At 43.8% G+C, this 22,228-nt stretch overlaps 1 protein-coding gene across 5 annotated transcripts in view; it reads right to left on the bottom strand.

Moving 5' to 3' along the window:
* Positions 1 to 22,228, bottom strand: part of sept9b (septin 9b) — an 82,945-nt gene that overhangs the window by 13,133 nt on the left and 47,584 nt on the right. For 4 of the 5 annotated variants that reach the window (XM_090204655.1, XM_090204656.1, XM_036949492.2 and 1 more), the window contains 4 exons: positions 3,916 to 4,092; positions 1,288 to 1,416; positions 1,075 to 1,156; positions 830 to 967 (listed from right to left, as the gene is read on the bottom strand). In XM_090204655.1, coding sequence (XP_090060781.1) covers positions 830 to 967; positions 1,075 to 1,156; positions 1,288 to 1,416; positions 3,916 to 4,092 — 526 coding nt within the window. Of the gene's footprint in view, positions 1 to 829; positions 968 to 1,074; positions 1,157 to 1,287; positions 1,417 to 3,915; positions 4,093 to 21,891; positions 22,004 to 22,228 lie in introns of those variants that run through there. The other variant, XM_090204658.1, reaches the window with a different exon arrangement.

Genomic DNA, 22,228 nt, shown 5'->3' with positions numbered 1-22,228 from the left:
ATGGAGTCCTGATATGTGCTCAGACAGTGTGTATGTGTATACACACATACATATATATACATATACATATATATACATATACATATACATATATATATATATATATATATATATATATATATATATATATATATATATATATATATATATATATATATATATGCAAGTCCACCCAGGGTGCCCAGGGTGCACACACAGACACTTTCATCCCTGTTAAATGACTAAAACTGCAGACGTGAAAGGAAGGAGTATTATTAAACATTTATTTAACTAGCCAAGTCAGTTAAGAACAAATTCTTATTTTCAATGTTGGCCTAACTGCCTTGTTCAGGGGCAGAACGACAGATTTTTACCTTGTCAGCTCGGGGATTCGATCTTGCAACCTTCCGGTTACAAGTCTAACCACTAGGCTACCTGTCGCCTTGAAAAATGAAACAACTAGCCACCACCTGGGTGTTTAAAACTATTCTGTTAGTAATGCATACACGTCTAGAAGACTGTCAGAATCTTTACATGCTCAGAGACAGACTGAAGCCACTTAACCATTTCCCTGGATTGGGTACTATAGTTTTCCAAGACAGTGGGTACTATAGTTTTCCAAGACAGTGGGTACTATAGTTTTCCAAGACAGTGGGTACTATAGCGTCTGCAGTCAAAGGAGTCTTTGTGAAACCTGATTCCCAAAGCGATACCTCTGAGTCTCGGTGGACCAGATGACTTCTAAAAGTGGTCGAAAGAAAAGGAGGGTAGTCTAGAGGAAGTGGTGAAGTCCCAGACAAACAAACAGTGTGTGTGTGTGTGTGAGAGAGTGAGTGAGTCCATAACTCACCAGTGTCCAGTAGGTGGTATGAAGTACATGCAGCAGTGAACCCGTGAGTCTGGGATCCTCTTCTTCCTGTCGATGTTGATCTCCTCCTGCAGGTACTGCTCATACTGGTCGTTGATGAACTTCATGATTGGCTGCCAGCTGTTGGGGGGGGGGGGGGGAGGCACATGGGAAATGGAGTTCACAGACAGGCGACGACACAGTCATTCACTCTGCGGTAGGGATAATTAAAAAAAACTACAACTCACCAGTTCTCGTTGTTGATGTGGTCCCCAAAGCCGGGAGTGTCGATTACCGTTAGTTTCATCCTCACGCCCTTCTCTTCGATGTCTAGACAGAGACACAGGAGATATCCATGACATGTATTATGTATACTGCATACCATTCATATTACACAAATACATATTATAATGTATACTGCATACCACAGATCCGTTTGTATGTATGTGTGTGTGTGTTACCGTGACTGATGGACTTGATCTCGATGGTCTTGGGGATCCTCTCCTCGGGGGTGGACACCACCGACTTCCTGCTGACCTTAGACTTGAACAGGGTGTTCATCAGGGTCGACTTCCCCAGACCACTCTGACCTGTTAAAGACCAACACGGGGTGAACTATAGGTCTGGACACACACAATAACAGAGGGGCTTATCTTCAACCATGAGGCTCTTCTAACCTGTCGTGAATGTACAATAGCTTTCCTGACTCCGAACAGAGACCCTACACACAAGTCATGTGACAGACCGAGCTAGACAAAGAGTGTGTCCTCATGCACTCACTGACTATGACAACAGCATGGCAGCTGTAGGGCCATTCCAGCCTGCTGTCGGGCCATTCCAGCCTGCTGTCGGGCCACAGAGGACAGATGGACCAGCCACACACACTCCTCACCAAGACCCAGAAGAGGACTGGCCACGGCTCAGAACCTGGTTCCTCTAGGTTTCTTCCTAGGTTCCTGCCTTTCTAGGGAGTTGTTCCCAGCCACCGTGCTTCTACATCTGCATTGCTTGCTGTTGGGGGTTTTAGTCTGTGTTTCTGTTTAAGCACTTTGTGACATCTGCTGATGTAAGAAGAGCTTTATAGATACATTTGATTGATTCCTCTACCTCCCCATAGACATCCATTAGCAGCAGGCCTGACAATGGGCATCGGCAGCACAGCTGTGCCAGCTTAATTAGCCTTTATGCATAGGGGACACTGCTGCGGTCTAAGGGGCTTTAGGGCTGGGATTAGGGTAATACATCTCACAGAGGGGCCTTCAGAGATTGGAGTCTGATTACATCTCCACTGACCTTTCTCACAATGCCTTTAGAGAGGGACAGAGACTACTGCTGCTGTGTCAAACTCTGTCCCGGGGCTCCTTATGGGTGCACGTTTAGGTTCTTGCCCTAGCACATCACAGCCGATTGAAAAAAATCTAAGTTTGATGATGAGTTGGCCATTTGAATCAGCTGTGTAGTGCCAGGGTAAAAAACCCAGAGGGGGCCTCAGGACCGAGTTTAGGAAAGATGGTCATAGAGGATAGCCAAAATGGCCAATTCAAAACCAAATCAGAGTTAGGGACTTGTACAGTAGTAAAACGACTTCACATCAAGTTTGACCCTGGATACTGTAGGTAATTGGATCAACTATACCCCTGTAAAAAGGACAACCTTATAAAATGTCTTCTTTATCTTAATCATCAGGACTTGGACAGATCCTATATGTACAGATAGGGATGCATCAACAACAACACTACCCTCTATTTTAACCTGACCTTTATCATGTCTCTTACACCAATAGCGACTATAACATGTAAGCGCACAATTGCACAACATAACCTGGGCTCATGAACACAACTATCATTCACTACAAGTCTGCCTTTCTCCAACGTTCCGACTCCACTTCAAGTGGGCACATTCGTCTGACGTCTCTGATGGAGCGCTGGCTGAATGCTGCCCTTTGCCGAAAACAACTATGAGGGTTGTGATGCATGTCAGTGACGGCGTGCCAACAAGGAAAAGATACAGCCTCGTCAGAGATTATGAAAGTCTGGCGTACTTTTTATTTCATTGAATTGATCTTCCTACATGATAGCAATGAGAGAAAATGAATACTTTTTGACCTTGCCCAGATACGTTTTCTTTGACTTGGTACCATGAGATGCCACCTTTATTTTAAACAAACACATTCCAATGGTTTAGGATCTCCTCAGAACCACTATGACAGCTAGTATGTATACAAAACACACTCCTGCAGGGAGTACTGTGTGTTCTACTCTACCACCGTCCCCCACTGACTGCCACCAAACACAAAAAGAGACATCTAAGCTGGAAGAGAGACTCGAGGTCCTTCAACATGCTCTTTGTAGCTTTCAATCACTTCTCAGCGTGGTGGTAAAGTACAGGTAACTGCCGAAATAAAGGAAACACCAACAGTGTCTCAATAGTGTGTTGCTCCACCACGAGCCGCCAGAACAGCTTCAATGTGCCTTGGTATCGATTCTACAAGTGACTGGAACTCTATTGCAGGGATGCAACACTGTTCTTCCACGAGACATTAAATAATTTGGCGTTTTGTTGATGGCAGTGGAAAACGCAGTCTCAGACACTACTCCAGGATCTCCCATAAGTGTTCAATAGGGTTGAGATCTGAGATCCGGTGACTCGCGAGCTGTGGTGAGCTGAGGGCAGGGAAGTGTTTGCTAGAGCCTGTCAACATTAATGGGCATCATTACTCCACCATCTCTCTCTGCCTGACTACTTTATTTGATCTAGTGAAGGATGCATGCCACTATGTGCAGTGTGTACCAATCTCAGGGGCACTTGGGGTAAGGGTTCCCCAATGGGGTTCCACGCTAGTTAGTCCTGGAAGATCAAGCACTCACTCCAGGCTCATTTCCAAATGACAGCGTGACTTTGAAAACATTTAAATAGAGTGTATAGAAAATATAGTGTGTCTCGCTCTCTCTGGGGATGGGTGGATGTAACAGAGGATGTGTGTGTGTGTGTGTGTGTGTGTTCATGTGTGTTTAAAACCATTCACTCACATCCATGATCTCAAAAGGGTGTGTGTTGCATGCGTGTGTTCACTGTTCAACACCACTCACCGACGATCATGATGTTGAGCTCAAAGCCCTGTTTCATGGCCTTCCTCCTCATCTGCTCCAGGATGGCATCGATGCCCACGTAGCTGAAGTCGCCAGCGCCATGTGACGCTCCCTTGGCAGGGGGTTGCGGATGTGGTGGGGCGGACATGTTGCTGTGGCTCGGATTGACCTCTGACCCTGATGATGAGAGAGAGAGAGAGAGAGAGATCAGTGTTCAGCATTGAACATTTTAAATAGGAGCGTTCCATGCTGACAAACATTCTGATAAATATTTTCCATCCTACTCGTCACTGTAGCTGCCGATCAATGAGTAGATATCACGAATGTTCGCTGAATTCCAGCTGTACTGAAGGCAAACTTCACCGGACAAATGTACCTTATCAAACTGATTCTACACAACAGTGGTGGCATGAAGAATAATGGATGCTATGCTTCAGCAGTATCAACACGGATATCACAGTTAACAACCCCACCTCACACAATAAGTCACTCTAACAAGAGTTCAACTGTAGCCACAGGACAAGACACTCATACACCGACACAAAACATTACATGAAGTGACTCAGAACCCCCCCCCCCCCCGTCTAAAAGAGACAAACACAGATCCCTGTGGAATTAAACTGAGCGAGGCAGCCAACAACCTATAGAGACTTTAACCCAATAAATTACACACAGAAAAGCAGACAAACACATCCGCTCCCTACATCAACTAAATCTGAAGATGTACGTGCATCTTACAATAACCATTCCCTTTACTGTGTTATGGTGAACCATGGTGGCAAGCTGCAGCTGTAAAGTGGATGTAGTTCTCACAATATTTCAAACTACCTAAAAAAAAGGTACACAGACTCGTGTTGTAGAATAGTAGCAGTTACAAGTTACAACTCATCTGAGTGAGTGACTGGGAGGCAGGTAGATGAAAAGTACAGTCTACGCTGACGTAGACCTAAAATAGTCAAAAGTTGCTGAAGAGAAGGTGTGACTGCCAATTGTAGCAAGGCTAACTGCCAAAGCAGTGTCTGGACGAGCCTACTAAACAGACAACAAGCTGCTTTCACCTGTCGCATGTACACACACACACACACACACACACGTTAGCCCTGCAGGGGTGGGAGGAGATAGTTGGGTGTAATATTCCTTTGACAGCGTGCTGTGGTATCATCTACTGCTCAAGGTTTACAGACACTCCAAACCACAGACAGAGACATATCACAGCCGCCAAAAATAGCTGTGAATGAATTCAAACATGCGAGCAGAAGATCCACAGACAAACTTCAAGACGAATGCACACGCTGTTAACACGGACCACTATGAACGTGCTTCCAGATACGGGGAACTGTGGCTGTCGTTTCCAGTGCTTTACATTCTAGTTGTGTGTCCATACAGTACACTCACAGTAGGAGAGAAAGTAGAACTCCCTTTTGGAGTTTGACAACGTCCGCTCTGGCTGTCTGTGACACGTCATTCGAACCCCCCTGCTCCTGTAGCTGTGTGTGCATGTTGACCTGATGAATATGGATGAGTATCAACAGCCACGTCTGTCTTTACAGTGAAACCTTCACCGCAGTCTCTGGGTTTCCTGTTCATCACACTCGCATCCACATCGTCTCGCTTTAGCTGGCTGGGCCTGATGATTCAAGTGTTGCGTTTTGCTCCACCTTGCACACGGGAAGTCATTGTTATTTCCTGTCCATGTCTGATAACGGCAGTAGGGAGCCCATACAACATGCTGCCTCAGATCTGACACTAAATTCAATGTCACGTATAGAATCTTCTCCAATGGCTTTCTACACAATTCGGAACCATTTTGTGGAACCACAACAGAAGGAGCTTTCTTTTATTTGGACTAGGAAGGCCCAGACTTTCCACAAGGAAGCCCTGGGAAAAGTGCTGCAAATAAACTTTTAATAAACACAGTGTTCCCAACTGGTCTATCGGAGCTAGAATTTCAGGGCCGAACCAGGACCCTCATCCAGTGACTACCACACACGCATACATCACCTATACAGGAACCAATATACACAGGCAGTTAGGAAAGCTAAGGCTAGCTTTTTCAAACAGAAATGTGCATCCCGTAGCACACACTCAAAAAAAGTTCTGGGACACTGTAAAGTCCATGGAGAATAAGAGCACCTCCTCCCAGCTGCCCACTGCACTGAGGCTAAGAAACACTGTTACCACTGATAAATCCACTATAATTGAGAATTTCAATAAGCATTTTTCTACGGCTGGCCATGCTTTCCACCTGGCTACCCATACCCCGGTCAACAGCCCTGCACCCCCCACAGCAACTCGCCCAAACCTTCCTCACTTCTCCTTCACCCAAATCCAGATAGCCGATGTTCTGAAAGAGCTGCAAAATCTGGACCACTACAAATCAGCAGGGCTAGACAATCTGGAGCCTCTCTTCCTAAAGTAATCTGCCGAAATTGTTTCAACCCCTATTAGTAGCTTGTTCAACCTCTTTCGTATCGTCTGAGATCCCCAAAGATTGGAAAGCTGCCGCGGTCATCCCCCTCTTCAAAAGGGGGAGACACTCTAGACCCAAACTGCTACAGACCTATATCTATCCTACCCTGCCTTTCTAAGGTCTTCGAAAGCCAAGTTAACAAACAGATCACCGACCATTTCGAATCCCACCGTACCTACTCCGCTATGCAATCTGGTATCAGAACTGGTCATGGGTGCACCTCAGCCACGCTGAAGGTCCCAAATGATATCATAACCGTAATGGATAAGAGACATTACTGTGCAGCCGTATTCATCGACCTGGCCAAGGCTTTCGACTCCGTCAATCACCTCATTCTTATCAGCAGATTCAACAGCCTTGGTTTCTCAATTGACTGCCTCGCCTGGTTCACCAACTACTTCTTAGACAGAGTTCAGTGTGTCAAATTGGAGGGCCTGTTGTCCGGACCTCTGGCAGTCTATGGGGGTGCTACAGGGTTCAATTCTCAGGCCGACTCTCTTCTCTGTATACATCAATTATGTCGCTCTTGCTGCTGGTGATTCTCTGATTCACCTCAATGCCATACAACTCTCCTTCTGTGGCCTCCAACTGCAAGTAAAATTAAATGCACGCTCTTCAACCGATCGCTGCCCGCACCTGCCCGCCTGTCCAGCATCACTACTCTGGACAGTTCTGACTTAGAATATGTGGACAACTACAAATACCTAGGTATCTGGTTAGACTGTAAACTCTCCTTCCAGACTCACATTAAGCATCTCCAATCCAAAATTAAATCTAGAATCGGCTTCCTATTTTGCAACAAAGCATCCTTCACTCATGCTGCCAAACATACCCTCGTAAAACTGACCATCCTACCGATCCTCGACGATGTAATTTACAAAATAGCCTCCAACACTGTACTCAGCTAATTGGATGCAGTCTATCACAGTGCCATCTGTTTTGTCACCAAAGCCCCATATACTACCCATCAGTGCGACCTGTACGCTCTCGTTGGCTGGCCCTCGCTTCATACTCGTCGCCAAACCCACTGGCTCCATGTCATCTATAAGTCTTTGCTCTGTAAAGCCCCGCCTTATCTCAGCTCACTGGTCACCATAGCAGCACCCACCTGTAGCACTCGCTCTAGCAGGTATATTTCACTGGTCACCCCCAAAGCAAATTCCTCCTTTGGTCGCCTTTCCTTCCAGTTCTCTGCTGCCAATGACTGGAACGAACTGCAAAAATCACTGAAGCTGGAGACTCATATCTCTATCACTAACTTTAAGCACCAGCTGTCAGAGCAGCTCACATATCACTGCACCTGTACATAGCCCATCTGTAAACAGCCCATCTATCTACCTCATCCACATACTGTATTTATATTGCTCTTTTGCACCCCCAGTATCTCTACTTGCACAGTCTTCTTCTGCATCTATCACTCCAGTGCTTTTAATGCTATATTGTAATTACTTCGCCACCATGACCTATTTATTGCCTTACCTCCCTTGTCTTACCTTATTTGCACACAATGTATATAGACTATGTTTGTTTAGTCCTTGTGTATTCCATGTTGCTGTATCTTGGCCAGGTCGCAGTTGTAAATGAGAACTTGTTCTCAACTAGCCTACCTGGTTAAATAAAGGGGAAATTAATAAAAAAAAACAATAATAATTTTAAAAAAAAACATACTTCTAAACCCTCACCCCAGAATGAATATCTGAACGACTGTAAATCTCTGAACTGAATGTCCTTTTCTCCTCCACTAATAGTCAGATTGAGACACCACAATAGAAGAGAATGGGTAGGTGGTGCCGGTTGAGTTGGACCACACCTTCACTTGCCAGTATCTGTGTGGAGCTGCAGTCTCAACCTTCAGTTTCCCAGACCCTGTGATGATAGATGGAGGCTAAGATACCACAGAGCGGCTTGGCTGAAACGTCCTGGGAACATGAACTTTATAGAAGAAAAATCCGTTCCTCTTTACCGTCATCAATCAACGCACATCACCGTCAGAGTATTGGGTTTTGTTTTTGTATTCCCTCAACCGGCAAAGCACTCAACTTCTTTATGCGCCTTCATTAAGCTCACATTAAACATTCGATCAAATGGGGAAATGTGAACCCGTTGGTTGGTTGAAACCGCATTAGTCCCTACTGTATGTAAGAGCAGATGTGCTGTGCTGCTATTCCTGTTGAACAGACAATCCCCTGTAGTGGGAATAAGATGTAGAAGTACACACAAAGTGCTAATTTGATGTTAAAGGGGGAGGGAAAGCATGACACAATGGCATGTACAGGGCCTTTGTTGATGTTGTGGTGTCATGTGCCTACCTACCTGCCTGCCTGCGTGCATGCAGCATATCACCCTGCATCCCATTGCTGGTTTGCCTCTGAAGCTAAGTAGGGTTGGTCCTGGTCGGGAGACCAGATGCTGTTGGAAGTGATGTTGGAGGGCCAGTAGGAGGCACCTTTCCCTCTGGTCCCAACAAAAAAGAAATATCCCAATGCCCCAGGGCAGTGATTGGGGACATTGTCCTGTGTAGGGTGCCGCCTTAAATAAATAAAAGGTTAAATAAAATGAAACATTTCAGATGGGACGTTAAATGGGTGTCCTGACTCTCTGTGGTCATGACACATAAGAGTAGGGGTGTTAGCCAGGACACCGGGGTTAAGTTCCCAATCTGGCCCTCGTACCATCATGGCCATCTAATCATCCCTAGCTTCCAATTGGCTAATTTATCCCCCCCCATAACTATTCCCCAGGTCATTACTATAAATTAGATGTGTTCAGTCAACTTATCTGGTAAAATAAGGGTTAACAAAAAAACAAAAAAAACAAAAAAAAGAGTACGGACCCTACTGTACAGGAAGCAGCCTCTCTAAGAGACAGGACACAAACCAGCACTAATGACATATTAAGGGTCTATAAGCCATCCCATGCCTGGGTACCACAATGCCAGCTCCCCCTGTGCCATCTGGTGGGTAACGTCTGGGTTCTCTAAGAATAGAGACCACACACACACACACACACACACACACACGAGAGAGAGAGAGCAAGGAGAAAAAAGGGTGCTGATGGCAGTGGCTTAACCGGAATGGGAATCTGCTGTCTGAATTCTCTGTTCCGGCTGGACTGGCACAACAGACGAGAACCATCAGTTTCCCTCTCCTCAACAGTGACCACTGATCAAATCTGATTGGTCACATACACATGCTGTTGCGGGTGTAGCGAAACATTTCACCTTCCTCATAATTTATGAGCTACAAGAAAAACATTGGCTTTTGAAGATCCAATAGATGGGGCCCCATCAAACTTTTATAGAAAGCCTTGCCTTCTTTTTATGAGTCAGAATAGCAGACAGGCATACAAATGTTTTATACAGAGCTCTGGTAGCCTTTGAAGCCTGCTGGGTCTCTGGCTGATTCACCTGATTAAAAAAACTGACCAGTGAAACTATGACATTCTAAACTTAGCTCACACTAAATTACCCTAATTTGATGGGAAGCCCTCTCCAATACACGTTGCATCCAAACTGAAGACGAAGCAGCTGTTGCTTATTCAAAATAAATAACTTATTTGACCTGTAAAAACACCTAGCTGACCCCAGAATAAACCCCTCAAACACAACATCAAATGTTTCTTCCACTTTCTTAACCCTTTCCAACTGACTACCATTCACAGTGTTTACCAGAACTCTGAAAACAGACAACTGTTACGACTGGGGTTGAAAAAAAGGCTAATTGACATTTCTGACTTGAGTGTGAAAAGAGATTTAAGTATTAAGGGAAAGAATGTGGAGCTTTGCAGAATGGACATAGTGGAGTTTAAAGGTTCAGTCCATCCTCATTTTCCTTGCATGCATGGATGAATGAATGGATGGATGGATATGACCCTAACAGCTGCTGATTCCAGACTACACATCCAGATTTGCTCCAGAACCACCTCTGTTTCATCTAAACACTGGTTTGTTACACTCATCCTAGATCAATGGGGACCATGTGGACACTCATCCTAGATCAATGGGGACCATGTGGACAATCATCCTAGATCAATGGGGACCATGTGGACACCCATCCTAGATCAATGGGGACCATGTGGACCATGTGGACACCCATCCTAGATCAATGGGGACCATGTGGACACCCATCCTAGATCAATGGGGACCACATGGACACCCATCCTAGATCAATGGGGACCTTGGTCAAATGAGGAGGATTCTATTTAAAAAGACATGAACGAACAAGGGTGGAAATAAGATGTTTAAGTTCAATTATCTTGTGTAACGAAGCGGTTGAGATCTGAATGTTGAAAGCTAAATTATGCTACACGGTATGATCGGGACTGCATTGGTGGCGGTTATGGTATGGGATAGTACCAGTGTCTGCGTGCCACATCTAACCTCTCTACTGTCATGTGTAATGAATGTTAATACGGGCTCATACAGAGATATGTATATCTGTGTTCTCTAGTAAGGATTGCTCACAAGCTACATTTTCCAACCCCATATGTGAGGTTTCAGGCTCTGTGGTAGATTCACGGTTTCCTGTTTGTCGGTAGAGGCACAACGGAAGAGGCCTAGACGAGAGAGCGAAAGAGACATCAATGAGAAATGAGTCAACTCATACGCCACCTGAAGACTATAAAAATCAACGGGTTTAAAAAAAACAAGCACTGCTGATTCATTTCAAATGACAACTACACTGACCATTTCAAGACCTTAAAAATAATCCCCCAGTTTCCCTGTTAATCATGCCAGCTGACAGCAGTGCTGCACTAGTACTACTATAGCGTATCAAACCATCTTAAAAAGCACAGCCACCACATTCCCCACAACAGTTGGGGTCAATTCCAATTAACTTCAGTCAGTAAACTGAAATTCCAATTCTCCTCGTTGAAAAGCAATCCCCTTACCATACATGCACCCTGTGCCCACCCGGTGCTCCTGGCCAGCCAACACGACGTTCCCAAAGGAATGTGTTCTCTCAGGAATCTCTCCCACATCCCATTCGGATACAATCTGCCCACAGTCTGCACCGGAGGATCATTTACATGCACCCATAACCAAATATTGTTCTGCTTTCATTCTGCCGTTCAAACATTCATAATATCCGGCACGTCCTGACCCAAATACAACATTCAAGGAGTGTAATTCATACTATGAATTTCATTCAAAACTTGTTTGTAGAGTTATGAAGCAATGGGTTGGTTGATTGCGGAGCGATGTGCTTTCGGTTTGTTTTGGTTTCTATATATTAAATATAATACAATACAATTTGGCGGAACCTTGTTCAAAACGTGTTAAAAACCCATAGAAGACTCCAGAACTTTTCCAATTAAACCTCAACCTCTTTAGTTGCCTTTCTGTTATGAATTATACAACAGTGATTTTTTTCCTTCTCCGTTCTTTGAGGCAAATCCAACCTTTGATGATACCAGAACTCTGAATACCACAGAGAAGGGAAACATGGATGAGAGAGACCATGACAATGATTCATCTCCTGCACGACGTCTAATTTGGCCTGATGTTGGGCCATGATGTTTGAATTGTGTGGCCAATGATTAAGCTGGTCCATCCGGGACTGGTCTGTGGGAGAGAAAGAGAGAGAGCTCTTGTCCAGGACCACATGTCTCTTCACAAGACAACGGGTCATAAAGAATGAGAACTCCACAGCACCAGTCATCCAATCCACTTTGAAGGTCTCTGGACTTCTGAGGAGATCACAACAGTTAAGCTGCTTCCTCACAACTGGTGCAACACACATTGTGACAGATTCTATTTGCATGGCTCAGATAAGAGACAGTATATGCCTTCTCTACAACCCTTTAACACATGGATGCCAAGGATGTCTTTGGGAAGAAGCCTAGGCATCATCCGCTTCTTGGTCACACACCGTTACCGATTAGCTTAACACGGTCTGCTCTTTTAAAGTCCCAGTAGCCTGGTCCCAGATCTGCTTGTTCTGTCTTGCCAACTCCATGTGTGTCAATGTCACACCAGGACTTGGAGTTGGCAAGACAGCACAAACACATCTGGGACCAGGCTAGGGTCTCTGCCCTGTACCGACCAAATGGTCTGACTCTCTCTCTCCCCCTCCATCTCTCTTATTCACCCCCCCCCCTCTCTTTTACAGGAGATTACATTTCCATAGCTTTGGCGGCTGTCCCTCTCGCTCTCTCGAGGAGGAAGCAATCGTTAAGTTGTATGCCTTCTGCTGTCTTGAGCAGATATGTGGATGGTAGGATTACATGGGGCAGTGTGGGAGAGGGCTGACGGACAGGCACGGCAGGATGGCACCGGATCCTACTATTGGACATATTGCAGTAGTCACTACTGCCCTAAGAGCAACTCCTCCTCTGTATAGCTTACTGTACAAGACACGCATGCAAGAGGCATTGTAGACTAAATAGAGAGAGAGAGTATTGTAAAGTAATTTACAAAGTTCAATCAGAAAGGCTGGTCTGAATGCAGCCTAACACAATTCACTCGTTTTCCTTTTATTCGGTATAGTGGGAATGAATACAAAACGTATCATCATCAGCATGGCGTTTTGTTCTGCTCTTCCTATTAGTCATGTGTGGAATGTCATTCACCCAATTACCTTACAGCCTATAAGCACGGCCCAAAAACTTGCTGTTTAACCTATGGCCTCACTCAATTATCACTTTCCTCTCTCTGAACCAAGGGGTGTAAATCTTGGGGTGTATATATGTCAACTTACCCATGTTCTCTCACTTCCTGTTTTTCAGCAACAGTTTGACTACCACCCACCTCCCCACCACCACCACCAGCAGCTATAATAACCTTCAGGCCTGTCATTGGAACTCCTTTCTGGGTTCGATGCCAGCTGCACAGCAAAGGGCTACCGCTCAACAACTACATCATACCAGTCATCCAACAGATTCCCATTCAGAGTGACACACAGAAGCATCCAGGGTCAATGCCCTGCTCAATGCCCTACCACCAGGCCGAAAAACGTGAACTCGATCCCTTCACAGTTCCCCAATAGCTGTCCCTCAACCAATCGAGACCCCTCCCACAGCCCCCCCCCCCCCCCCACCAAAAAAACAAAAACATTCCCTACCCCCAAGAACTCCACCAACCAAGAGAATGAACTAAAGAGAAAAAAGACAGAAAACAGCAATCAACAATGCAAAAAAATACAACAAAATAATACATTTAAAACAAAGGACATCAAGGACAAAGAACATCTTAACAGCAATGTCAACTGTATATGTTTGTGTGGATGTCTGGCACTATTACATGTATGTGTGTGTTCTTGTAAGCGTTTATTTGAATGAGAGTGTGTGTATATGCATGTGTACAAACACCTGCACCGCATCAGCCTCAGGCAAACTGGCATTAGCTTTAAAAAAAACTAACCCCCCCGTGTCATTCAAACGTTCTTGTAATTATGTTAGAAAAATGTTTTTACTTTTATCTCCCACACAACAACTCCACTCCCACCTAACAACCCTCAGCGTCCCTCAGCCCATCCCATCTATCTCTGCTGGCCACCCACTTCGGGTTCCTACGCAACATATATATCTTTCAACTATGCTGTGATGTTTAACGTACAATTTCAATCTATTTAACCGAATAGAATCCACAAATTGTGAGTTGAAGATAAATACTTTTACTAAGAGAATTAGTAATTGACTGACCCGGTCTCTCCAGATCTCCTAACAGTACTATTTCTAGGGTCAATTTTACATCAATGCTATGCATTTTCAGCCATTCCTGAACCTGAGACCAGAAACAGGCTACTTGAGGGAAATACCTAAATAAAATGGTGTATTGATTCTGTATCCTCACAACAAAATCTGCAGAGCTTCGATGATTTCATGCCCCAAATAATTCAACATTTTGTTGGTGGCAAGAACTCTATATAATAATTTAGCTGAAATTCAAGATTTTGTGCTTCTTGCGTTTTTATATATACCATGGAATCGGTACATCAAAAATCTATTTCCAACTATTTTGCAATCTGTATGGCACAGTTGTCAACATCCTGGTCCTCAAATGAAACTGGTCTACTTTCCTATATGCTATTTTTATTCCTCTGCCAGTTTTGATCCTTTATATTGGGCAGACAGACCAGTTCCCTAACTCCTTCCGTTGCCACGTGCCTCCTCCATTTTTGGGGTAATGCTGTAATCAATTGGTTGTACTCTTGGATTGAGCAGACCTTCCCGTACAATTCTGATTACTCCAAGAAGGACATAAATTATATTGTAAATTGGAATGGTGGAGTTAAGAACAAAATACACGTTTCAAACATTTTCCATAAATAGAGGTTGTTTATCAACCAGCACATTTGAGTTCAGCCATAATATTTGTTGTAATATTTGTTCTCTCTTGTCAGGGGGATGAAATTGAAATTGTAGCCAGCTCTGCAATGCTTGTTTGAAAAATATACTTTGAAAAAAGTATCATTTTCAATTAATCGAAAATGAGACATGACGATGTGCACAAAAGGCCATTTTAAAAAAAATGGATGAGCTTTTCTTAGTAATCTACTTGAGAACCATTTAGGGTTTTAGAGAGAGGTTTAGTGCTTTTATATTTAGTAATCTCAACCCACACAATTCATATTCATTATATAGATAGGCACGTTTTATTGTGTCTGGTTTAGCGTCCCAGATAAAGCAAAATATATTTTGCTCATGATTTGAAAAACGAATCATCAGGAGTAGGCAGCGCCATAAGTGAGTAAACTGAGATATGACTAAGGAGTTAAATCAGGGCAATTTTCCCATAAATAGACAGGTATTTACCTCTCCATGGTTGCAGGATCTTGTCTATTTTTACAAGTTCTCTGTTGAAAATCATTGTGGAGAGTTTATATCTTTTGTGATATGAATACCGAGTATGTCTACTTCACCATCATCCCATTTTCTAGGTAAACTGCAGGGTCATGTAAAAGTTGTATTTAAAAAAAAAGATCCAATACTTAATATTGTACACTTACCATAACGAGGTTTTAGTCCAGAGAGCACAGAAAAGTTATCTAGCTTGCGGACTTAATATAACATTTGAGTCATCGGCATACATGGACACCTTTGTTTTTAAGCCTTGGATTTCTAATCCTCTAATGTTGTTATTGGATCTGATTTTAATAGCTAGCATTTTGATGGCCATAACGAATAGATATGGTGACAGCGGGCACCCTTGTTTAACTCCTCTTGACAATTCAAAACTCAGATGTAGTCATTATTTACTATTTTACACCTGGGGTTGCTATACATTATTTTCCCCCATTTTATAAGAGAATTACCGAAAGTGAAGAAAATCCAGGCTTACAATATCAAATGCCTTTTCAAAATCCGCTATGAATACCATTACTGGCTTCTTATGTTTCATGATGTTCTATTTTTCTAGTAGTTGTCGTATATTATCTCTAATGTATCACCCATGTAAAAAAAAAGTCTGATCAGGATGAACAATGAGTGTTATACATTTCGCTAGTATTTTTGCATCACAACATTGAAGTGTAAGGGGCCTCCAGATTTTTAGATACACTGGGTCTTTCTATTTTCCATTCCTAGTTTTAATAATATAAAAATCAGACCTTCCTGCTGAGTACCTGACAGACTACCATTTCTATAGGAATAGTTAAAACAATCTAACAATGGAGCTTTAGTATATAAAAAAAATACTTGATATACCTCTACCGGTGTGCCATCAAGCCCTGGGGGTTTTTCCAAACTGAAAGGATTTAATAGCCTCAAAAAGTTATTCCTCTGTAATTTGGTCTCATCCTCTTCCACTGATCTTTCTATACATGTTAATTTTCCGTGTTTTACATTCCTGTGGAAAAAAATCCTTATAATCTTCATTCAGTGGGAGAGGATGAGACGGAATAGAGAACATCTGCCTAAAATAATTAGCTTCCTCTTAAAATATAATTCAGACAATCATAGATGACTCAGTCTTCAGTAACGAGTTTCTGCAAATTATTTTTGTTAGCGTTCCTGTATTGGAGATTCAGGAAGAATTTTGTGCATTTTTCACCATATTCCATCCAGTTTGCTTTATTTTTGTAATAGATTACATTAGATCGTTCTTGAATAAGTTCCTCAAGTTATTTTTGTTTCCTCTAACTTATTTTGCATCTCTGAAGTATCATTTTTATTGCTATTTACCTGTACTATTAGTTTAGGGATTTCCCTTCTTAGTCTTGTCTCTTAAGCCAGACACTTATTTTATTATTGGATGAATGACCCCTGAAGGTACATTTAAAAGTATCCCAAACAATAAGGGGATTTGCTGAACGTATATTACACTGGAAAAATTCAGTTATACATTATTGTCTTAGTTAAAAATAAAGTTGTCCTCCAGTAAACTTGGATTAAATTACCCCAAACTATTTAATAACATTCCATATTGCATTCTGCTGTTCAATCAGTGAGACATGTTCTTGATTGAACTTGGGTATCAAGAAACATTCCGATTGTAAGGTAGGAGATTATCTGGTCACTTCTCCTGTTTGGTTAAACCCATGCTGGGTACTGTAAAAGTCCTCAAGCAGAACAAAGTGGAGAGCAATGCTGGACATCCTGTTTCCCAAGAGGACCAAGTCAAGCACAGTGTTTCAAGTTGTATTTGTCATATGTACAGGATAAACAGGGTACACACACCGTCCAACAAAAAGGCTTATTTTCAGGTTCCTTCGACAACGCAATAACTAATACAATATAAAAAATAAAGTAAATGGCTCAGTAGAATAGAACAAACATTTTAGCATTAAGCATAATACAGGAAGGGTGAATTATGTGATCTGTGTGATTGAGATAAATAGGTAATGTTTCAGTTGGTAAACATCTGGGGGTCAATGGAAGGCTGAAACAGTCCGTAGAGATGAGGCTAGGTACACTAGGGGGATATACGTAACTGTTCTGTAGTGTACATCCAAGAGGATATCCCACTCACTCAATCTCCCATCCGTCCTTTGAACCAAAGAGAACCAGCTGATTAAGAAGGTCAACGTGCCACTTTACTGCAATAACACCATACGATACGCATGCGATAGTGGGCTTGAAGAATAGAACGGTGGAGAGCACACACACACGCTTCAGATGAAGGTGGGTGAAGAATGCTACCGGCTCACTTCATCTTTCACTCCTGCCGTCACTCGTTGGCCCCTGAGAATGTGACCTTTGGCCCTGCGCGGCCCAAAGCAGATTGTGTTAAAAGACAGCTTTCCACACGGGAACTTCTGGAACACAAACGATAATGACCTGCCCCCTTTACCCACCACAGAGACAGTGGCAGAGTGAGAGAGAGAGGGATGGAGGGAGACAATAGAGAGGGCATGAGAGGCGAGGCAGGCCCATGCTGTAAATACAGCGAGTGAGAAAAATGGAGAGAAGGACACAAAGTTGAGGAAAATATAAGGGGAGGCCCATGCTACAAAGACAAGGTGAAAGACGGAGAGCAAGAGAGAGAGAGCGAGAGAAAGCGTCAACTAGAGATGGAGTATATGAGAAAGGAGAGAAAGGCCCAGCAGAAGTGCAGCCATTATTGTGCTGTTGAGTGCCATGGCGGACACTGTGTGAGAACCAGCTGCTTTAAGTCATATACCTACCACAACACTATAAAACCCTACAGGCCTCTGAGAAAGAGGGAAGACAGACTGAAAGGAACCCAGCCACAGAGTCATCCAGAGCAGCATTATAGGGAACTGGTGTATGGCAGACACACAACCATGAAGTGGGAAGTTGGGTGGTTTAAAATAATATTGTATCCCCACTGAAAACTGTTACTCTTCCTTATAAGAGGAAAATGTAATTACGTTCAGAGTGGAGGAATGAGACGATAAGGTGCCCTGAGACAAGGCCTGAGAAGACACGGTGGGGAATATTTTTCCAAGATATTCGTTTCATTTCATGCTGCAATTAGCTACACATAAAAATGTGTTTCCAATTAGTTTTATTAGCCAGCTGCCCCCTTTATATTTCCACACATTTTGTTATTGGAAGATATGCAATTATGATCACTCCCATTGCCAACAACAACCACAGAAGTCAAATTAATATTCCTTCAAGCGTTAATAAGGGGCTTAAATAGACTTAAGAAAAAAGGGTTTACAGATGTCTGGACATGAATCAAGTTGTTTGCTCATATCTCCTAAGTAGTGTGTTCTACAGGGCCAGAAACATTGATCTAATTTCCCTGTTAACGACCTGACCGTGTTCCACTACGTAAGAGTCATCACACAACAGGGTTCAAACAGACTGTTGGCTGTACCCTTCAGGCAGCACAAACCGAGGCGGCCAGCAAAGAGGACGTACGGGAATCGAAGGAAGAAATCCTGCTACACCAGAGCTAGACCTAATAGTCTCCAATTCTGATCTAGAGAGAGCACTGAGGAATTAATGACGGCTGCAATGACTGGCTAGCTAATGTCAAGCTAAGGTTACACATAACCCAGAAGCTATTCCTCTAAAAAAAATAATAATAATCATTCGGACTGATACTTTGACACTGTAAATGGAGTCAATAGATAGCAGGCATGTGTTGTTGACGAACACCGCGCCAACGAGGACCATGTGTACTTCATCACCTGGTACTGTTAAAAACAATCATGACGGACATCCTATCATGTCGTTGTCATCATGACTCTGTGTAGCGGTCACAGGGCGGGGGGGGGGGGGGGGCATAGCCTGCTGTGCACATGTTGCCACAGGCCCCTCGCTGTCTCGCCCTGCACACCAACAACTGTTGCCTATAGCAGGAAATGACACGTTTGCCGTTCCTCCCTATCTTGTCCTCCTTCCACCCACCTCTCACATACACTAACAGTAGTGTTAACCTCGCAGTGGGGTCTGGAGGATGGACTCCTCTGTCATTGGATGAGAAAAGGAGAGGCTGTTTAAGAACACGATTCATTGTGGTGTTTATGGCATAACAGGCCACAGATCCACCTCTTAAGAGCTCTCTACCCCCAGGATAGTCACCCGAACAGGGTCTGGCTCACTAGAGGGAAAACATGACCTATTTGTTTTAATAGAGTGAAATGGGACAGATTTTTTGGCTTTCCCGTTGTAAAGTGTTTAGCCACGTTCATTCCTGCCACCTTGCCTGAATAGTAACGAAAGCATGAAACAGTGGCGGACGTATTAGCGAAAGGTTACACTGTAATCACAATGCAACTACTCCCTTGTGGGCTAATGTAGCTAATTAACGGTTGGTTTATTGTGTTGATGGCTAATAACTGTAGCGGCTGGCCTGGAAGCTGTAAACACATTACAGCTTAATAGGTTTTAATGTTAGGTCAGTGTCTCCTACTCTAAAGCGTCGGTGAAATAATGAATGATGGACTAAAGACGTGGAACAGGGTTGGTTATGTTCCCTCTTGACACTGCAGAAATATGTATTCGAGGTTTCTGTATTCCTATTTGTTGGTTGAGTTTACATATCAACAAGGTGTTATGACATTCTTCCGGGTCTGATATTGACACGCAAGCGGTAGGTCACGTTCTGAAATACAATATTCTACTTTCATATTTACAATGTGTAAGAGTTCACTATGTACCTGTCCTGATGTGTATACACACTGAGTATACAAAACATTATGAGCACCTGCTCCTTCCATGACAGACTGACCAGGTGAAAGCTATGACCCATTTTTGATGTAACTTGCTAAATCCACATCAAATCAGTGTAGATGAAGAAGAGACCGGTTAAACGTGGATTTTTAAGCCTTGAGACAGTTGAGACATGGATTGTGTATGTGTGCCTTTCAGAGTGTGAATGGGCAAAGACCATGAAAATCTAAGTGCCTTTGAACAGCATATGGTAGTAGGTGCCAGGCGCACCCAGTTTGTGTCAAGAACTGCAACGCTGCTGGGTTTTTTTTCAGGAATGGTCTACCACCCCAAGGACATCCAGCCAATTTGGCACCTGTGGGAAGCATTGGGAGTCAACATGGGCCAGCATCACTGTGGAACGCTTTCAACACATCGTAGAGTCCAGGCCCCAACGAATTGAGGCTGTTCCGAGTGCGACCTCAATATTAGGAAGGCTAATGTGTGGTATACTCAGTGTCTATGTGTACGGTACCTGTTAGATATTGGGGGAAGTCTGGGTTGTGCTTTAGTATGTTATTGCTGTAAGAGTGCGCTAGCTAGCTCGAGATTAGCCCCTGCTAATGCAGTTGTTTCCACGGTAACAGCAGAATCACGAATCTACAGCCATCAGCATACTGTTGTCCTGCACATCTAATGTGCTTCTTTGTGTCCGTCGCCAGAATAAACACCAACCAATTGGGACCGCTGGCGGGGCATTCCTTTCTTTAAAAACAACGCAAGAGGGCTACGAAGTACGGTCACATCTTTTACACTGGTGCTGAGACCAATTATCTTGTCTTCGCAGCATAGCTGTTGTGTACACACACACTAATGTTGACTGCAGTTAAGCTAACAGTGTCACTCCTTGGCCATATAGGGATACAGTGTGGCTGACACCAAGGCAAGGACATCTAGAACATCTGACTACATGCTACACTGCTGCGTCTTGTTCTACTGTCTTCAATGATAGTTGTCCATTGGTGGATTGTGTACAATACAACCTGTTGAAGGCTGGGTAAAATGGAGGTCATGTGACCAAAGCTGGAACTACTGCAAATGGAAGCAATATGGCTGATATTTCAACAGCAGAAACAGGGAACGGAACATGGTCAGTCACGTAAGGTGGGGCACAAACATGTTTCGTCCTTTCTTGAGAGGCAAGTGAAGCGGAGGGGCTGGGTTGGAAGGAATGGTCCGCTCTTCTATTGAAAAAAAGTCTCATGCAGAAAATGTGTCCTGACGCTTCAACTCACCTTGAACTTGCTACAGCAATCCACCAGAGAGCAGATGCATGGGGTTGCCAAAATTAAATCATGTCGAAAAGTTGGCCTCCACATCTTACTTACTAATCCACTGTAATGTATCAAAGTAAAGCTAAAACAATCCCTGATGGGATAAAAAAAAAAAAAAAAAGGGAACTGAAGAAAAAAAAAGAGAAACATACCAGGGACCTTAAAAACACAGGGAGCAATTAGGACTAACATGATTGGTCAATAAATACTCCCCCCATCCATTTTAGCAGATTGATTATTCAATCTGAATGGAGCCGAGCAGACAAAGGAAAGAGGGAGAAGACAGTGGGGGATGAGAAACAGGGGGTGGGGGATGAGAAACAGGGGGGGGGGTAACCTAAAGGAGGGGGAGCAGTAACCCCCCCCCCCAGAAAGCACAATGGAACAAGAGAAAGACAGACAGAAAAAGGTCTGGTCTGAATATTGACACCTTTCCAATCCCTGACAAATACAGCTGTCACACACTACACGCTTCAGCTCCAAAACCCAGTCCAGACAGGACACCTGGCAAACTAACTTTGACAAACACACACTCGCACGCATTGAACTACCCCTCTTTCCCTTTCTATCACTCCTCCAGCTTCTCTACAGAAGGAAATCACACACGGTCAGAGAAACAAGAAGCCGTAGCATGTTATGAATGAACAGAAAACCAGAGACACTCACCCCAGCCTCACTTTCTCTCTTCCTCCTCTCTTTCCTCTCAACCACCCTGATTTCTGCTCCAGCTGGGCAGGCTCTGCTTCTGCTCCCAGGCCCCGCCCCCACAGCCTGGTCACATGACCCACCACTCTACACCCCAGCCAGGCGGCCAGCAGCAGGCATGCCACACCCCTCATTCAGGGAGAGTTGAATGGGGAGCATTGTGAATGTGCTGGACACAGCCAGTGTGTGTGTATATATGTGTGTGTGTGTGTGTGTGTGTGGGGGGTGGGGGGGGCAGTTGGAAATGGGAGAAAAGGGTGTATGTGTTTGTCAGGAAAAGTGAGTTTGTGTAAGAGGT

This window comes from Oncorhynchus mykiss, chromosome 17 (assembly GCF_057628025.1).
Source record: "Oncorhynchus mykiss isolate SJ-2025 chromosome 17, ASM5762802v1, whole genome shotgun sequence".
NCBI classification, from domain to species: Eukaryota; Metazoa; Chordata; class Actinopteri; order Salmoniformes; family Salmonidae; genus Oncorhynchus; species Oncorhynchus mykiss.
The sequence above is the reverse complement of the archived record's forward strand: the minus strand, read 5'-3'. Positions and strand labels throughout refer to the sequence as shown.